Here is a 4,901-nt window from a genome sequence, read left to right as displayed (position 1 = left end):
TGGAAGGGACCTTGGAGGTCATCTAGTCCAACCCCCTGCTCAGATAGGAAACCCTATACCATTTCATGTATACAGTGAAATTGACTGAGCCTCCCTCCGTGCCCCCCCCCACCACAACTCACAGTGACTACAACCCCACCAACATATGACACCCTGGGAACTAATTGCACAGCACGCCGGCCTCACGAGTCTATCATGCTTAAAATTATGTCCCATTCAAATATAAATCAACTTGCACACCCTACCCATCCTGTGTGGCACCTCTCATGCACCTTTCTGTCTGGGCGGGTGGGGCCTCTCAAGCACCCCCTTACACCCTCCCTGATTGCGCCCCCAGCACATCCCCACACCCACCCCAACCTGCACAGCACCTCTTGGGCGTTGCACACCCTCCCTGAACTACGTGGTGCCTCTCGTATATTTGGCTGTTTTTTTACAAACCACCCAGAGTCAGATGTCATCCAAAGAGATTCAAATAAATGCAATTCCATCAATCAGATCAAGGCCCTTTGATAAAGGATACGGTGCGATTCTGTCCCACTTCACGTTGAGCATCCCGGAGACGATGCCAAAATCTCCAGGAGGGAAGGAATCGTCCGACAATTCAACTTCTAAGGCAGCGCTACACAGCCCAGCAGAGAAAGAGGGAACAACAGGAACAAAGCCTTACATCCAGTCCTTGACTTATGACCACAAAATTGAACTCAACATTTCTGTTGCTAAGTGAGACAGTTGTTAAAGTGAATTTGGCCCCGTTTTACGGCCTTTCTTGCCGTAAATTGCGAAGTGAATCACTTCAGTTGCTAAGCGAGTCACACGGTCGTTAAGCGAATCCGGCTTCCCCCATGGGCTTTGCTTGTCAGATGGTCGCAAAAGGGGATCACGTGACCCTTGGACGTTGCCACGGTCATAAATACGAGTCAGTTGTCAAGCGGCTGAATTCTGAGCACGTGACCATGAGGATGCTGCAACGGTCGTAAGTGTGAAAAATGGTCCTAAGTCACTTTTTTCAGTGGCGTAACTTCGGTCGCTAAATGAACTGTCGTAAGTCGAGGACTACCTGTATTTCATGAGCTGACAATGAGAAGGTGAAGTTAGGGCGGACGCTGCAACCTGCGCTGCCCCTCTTTATTTCTTCAAGACCAAACGGAGTTTTCATCCCAAAACACTTACTGGGACTTGATGAATTAAGTGTGCAAAGCAGTGGAGGGAGTCCTCGACTTATGACCATAATGGAGGTCTTCCAATTGCGGCCGTAAGTCGTGACGGCCGTAAAGCAGATCACCATGTGACCGACCTGATTTGACGAACGTTTCTGTGGCAAACGCAGCTGTCGTAAACTGAACGCTGCGATGGTTAAGTGAACCCATTACTGGCTATGGGGCATTTTTGCCCAAAATCTAAAATAATGCTGGTTCTGAGCAGACTAGTTATAAAAGTCGAATCTGGGTCGGTTCCCCAAGACCAGAGATTTAATCTTCCAAGCTTTTGGACCGTTCCTTAAGCCCATCTTCAGGGAACTTCTCTCTACTGGAATTGGTGCTTTGGGCTATTGCTGTGGGTCGTGTTTATGTGGACTTCAACTCCCAGAATTCCTGAGCCAGCCATGCTGAGGGGAAAGGGAGAGGTTTCCAAGCTGAGCCATGCTGGCTCAGGAATTCTGGGAGTTGAAGTCCACGAGTCATAAAAGAGCCAAGGTTGCCTACCCCTGTCCTAAATCCTCCTGTTCTAAACGGTGAGCCTCCTAGACCAGGGGTAGGCCACCTTGGCTCTTTTATGACTGGTGGACTTCAACTCCCAGAATTCCTGAGCCAGCCACACTGAGGAGAAATGGAGAAGTTTCCATGCTGAACCATGCTGGCTCAGGAATTCTGGGAGTTGAAGTCCACGAGTCATAAAAGAGCCAAGGTTGCCTACCCCTGGACTAGTTATAAACTGGGTTGTTGCAAGCGGCCAAAAACCCGGGCTGAATGCCATGTGATTGTGGGGTCTTGGGGGTGGCAGCTATTGGAACTTCAGAACTGGATTGTTAGTACCTTTGGGGGGGGCTTGTTGTAATTTTGAACAGTCGCTAAGTGACTGTTCGTAAGGCGAGGACTACCTGCATTGTGAAATATAGTTACGTCTTTAAAGTAGCCCATACGTGCAGCCCAGCTATCCGCAGCCCTTGGGGAATTGCAGTGTTCCCAGAAAAGCAAGTGGCGACACCCATTTCACTCCTCCAGAATTATCTATCCTGCTCTATGGAGTAGTAGAGAGTTGGTCTCTGAGGAGAAGGCCACCTGAAGAGACTAGAAGCATTTGAAATGTGGATTTTACAGGTGGCTGTTACGTAGAAGCTGAATTGACAAGATCAGAAATGAGGAAGCGATAAGCCGCCTGGGAAAGCCCAGAGAAATCATCAACGTAATTAAAAAAACAAAAATTAGAATATTTTGGACATGTGATGCGACACCCAGAAAAATACGGCATACTCCATTTAATCCTCCAGGGAAAGATGGAAGGCAAACGAGGTCCAGGCTGGAGAAGAACATTATGGCTTCAAAATCTAAGGGACTGGTTTGGACAAAACTCAGCAGCACTTTTTTGTGTGGCTGCTGATAAAAACAGGATCGCCAACATGATCGTCCGATAACAGATATGGCACAAGAAGAAGAAGAATTACCTGGAACCAACATTGTAGATGTTGTACTGCAGAGTGAGATCTCGGCCCTCCACTGCGTATCTGTTCAGCAGAGCCTTGGAGGCCAGAAGCCTGGCCCCTTCCTCACAGTGGATGGAAGAGAAGACCCCCAGAAAGGCAAGCAGCAGAAGCAGCTTCATCTGGAAGGAAGAAGAACATGAGGGGGTCTATTTTTGGAGAAAGCAGAAAAACACCATTCAAGTTTCAGCACTGAGACGTCCGTCACCTTATGGAGAAACCGCAAAGCGTTGGTCCATTTTAGCCACAGCAGGTGGCTGCAGGTTCAAGAACTAGCCAGGACTTAGATGGGAGACCACTCGGAAATCCCAGGGTCGGGAGTACATTGGCAAATCCCAAACACATCCTGGAAGAACACAACTGCAACCCACTTCTCTATGACTGCCCAGAAAACTACAGGATACATCCATAGGATTACGCTCAATTTTAAAAGAGACCTTCGTAAAGTCAGTTTGTGCAGTGGTTAAGGCATCAAGATAGAAGCCCTGAGTTCTAGTCCTGTCTTAGGCACTAAGCCAGCGGGGTGACCTTGGGCCAGTCACTTTCTCTCAGCCCTAGAAAAGAGGCAATGGCAAACTACCTCTGAAAAAACCTGGCAAGCAAACTTTGGGGATTTGTCCAGGTAGTCTCTGAGAATTGGATTGAATGGGAGGAGAGAAAAAAAGAGATTTTACTTCTATACAGGCGTCAATTCTTAAACCATTCTTGGTTTAAACCATCCTTGACTGATCTCGGAAAGTCCAGATTGTGCTTGAATGAGAAACAATCATAAGATCTCAGGGTCTTAACTGGACTTGGAAATTGAAAAAAAACAAACATCCTAGAAAAAGTCAGTCCATGCTCTTTATTACACACTCCAAATAGTCCTCAACCTACCACCACAATTGAGCCCAAATGTTTTGTTGTTAAGTGAGACATTTGTTAAGTTTTTTTTTACAACTTTTCTTGCCACAGTTGTTAAGTGAATCACTGCAGTTGATAAGTTAGTTAACAGTGTTGTGAAAGCAGTTGACTTTGCTTGACAGATGGTCACAAAAGGAGAACGCGTGATCTTGAGACCCAGCAGCGGTCACAAAGATGAACCAGCTGCCAAGCATCTGAGTTTTGATCGCATGATCATGGGGATGCTGCAAAGTTGGCAACTGTGACAAACGGTCCTAAGTCACATTTTTTGTTACTGTTGTAACTTTGAACAGTCACAAAACGAACTGTTGTAAATTGAGGACTACCTATATTGCCCAGAAATTTCATTTGGAGGATGATCTGCCTTTATCCCATATAAAGACATGAAGGTTATCTTTAGGATGGAGAAAGAAGAAACCAGAAAGAATGCAGGAAAAAAAGGAAATTAAAAGGAAAAGCTAATCAAAACGTATCACCTTCTGAGTGGACCTAAACCTGCCCCCTAAGACAGGGGTAGGCAACCTTGGCTCTTTTATGACTCATGGACTTCAAATCCCAGAATTCCTGAGCCAGCCATGGGAGTTGAAGCCCACGAGTCATAAAAGAGCCAAGGCTGCCTACCCCTGTCCTAAAAAACTTTAAATAAACTGCATGAGATGAGCTGAAATTCTGCATGTGCAAAGCTTCTGAATAAAATACTTTCAAAAGAGAGACACGTGTTTATAAAAGAAATATCCCCTGGTCTTTTTTAAAGTACTGTACTCTGTTATACCTTTAAAAAAAATCAATGGCCATATTGTATTATCAAGTTTACACGGTCCTCATCTTACTGAGTATATTCAATTAATTCACCCGTAATATTTTAATCAAATACTGTAATTTATCGAAGAAACATTACTGCCTTGCTAACGAAAGATTAAAATCTAGCAAAATGTTTTGGAGTCCCTGGCGGAGGCAAATTATTTTTAAAAACGTGGCAAAGAATCCAGCGATAATCAATCAGTGTTTAACTTGAAAGCATAACATGAAAGTGGACGAAGACAGAAGAAAAAGGCATTGCCAATTTTTTTAAAAAATAAAAATAAATCACAGTCAGCTTCTGCCTTAACCACAATTATGTGCTGGAGACTTTTGGAAGGGAGAATATTAAGAAAAAATCAAGGAATGGCCAACCTCCTTCTCTGCCCCCCCCCCGACTTGAAAGGCTCTTAGGGCAGCTTCTGGTTGGGGATGAAGGGAACTGTAGTCCTAACCAACCAGAGGGTGCCTGGTGTGCAAGGCGGGGGGGGGGGGGGGG

General features: G+C 45.5%; 1 protein-coding gene across 1 annotated transcript in view; it reads right to left on the bottom strand.

The window, feature by feature from the left end:
- LOC107300395 (translocon-associated protein subunit beta) overlaps positions 1 to 4,901 on the bottom strand; it is a 12,233-nt gene that overhangs the window by 6,201 nt on the left and 1,131 nt on the right. The window contains exons 2-3 of the mRNA XM_015829727.2: positions 2,666 to 2,823; positions 484 to 622 (exon numbers count right to left, since the gene is read on the bottom strand). Of these exons, the coding sequence (XP_015685213.1) occupies positions 484 to 622; positions 2,666 to 2,823 (297 nt within the window). The remainder of the gene's footprint in view (positions 1 to 483; positions 623 to 2,665; positions 2,824 to 4,901) is intronic.

This window comes from Protobothrops mucrosquamatus, unplaced genomic scaffold (genome assembly GCF_001527695.2).
Source record: "Protobothrops mucrosquamatus isolate PMUCROS unplaced genomic scaffold, P.Mucros_1.0 scaffold6890, whole genome shotgun sequence".
Classification (NCBI taxonomy): domain Eukaryota; kingdom Metazoa; phylum Chordata; class Lepidosauria; order Squamata; family Viperidae; genus Protobothrops; species Protobothrops mucrosquamatus.
Note: the sequence above shows the minus strand (reverse complement) of the source record. Positions and strands in the feature narration are given on the sequence as shown.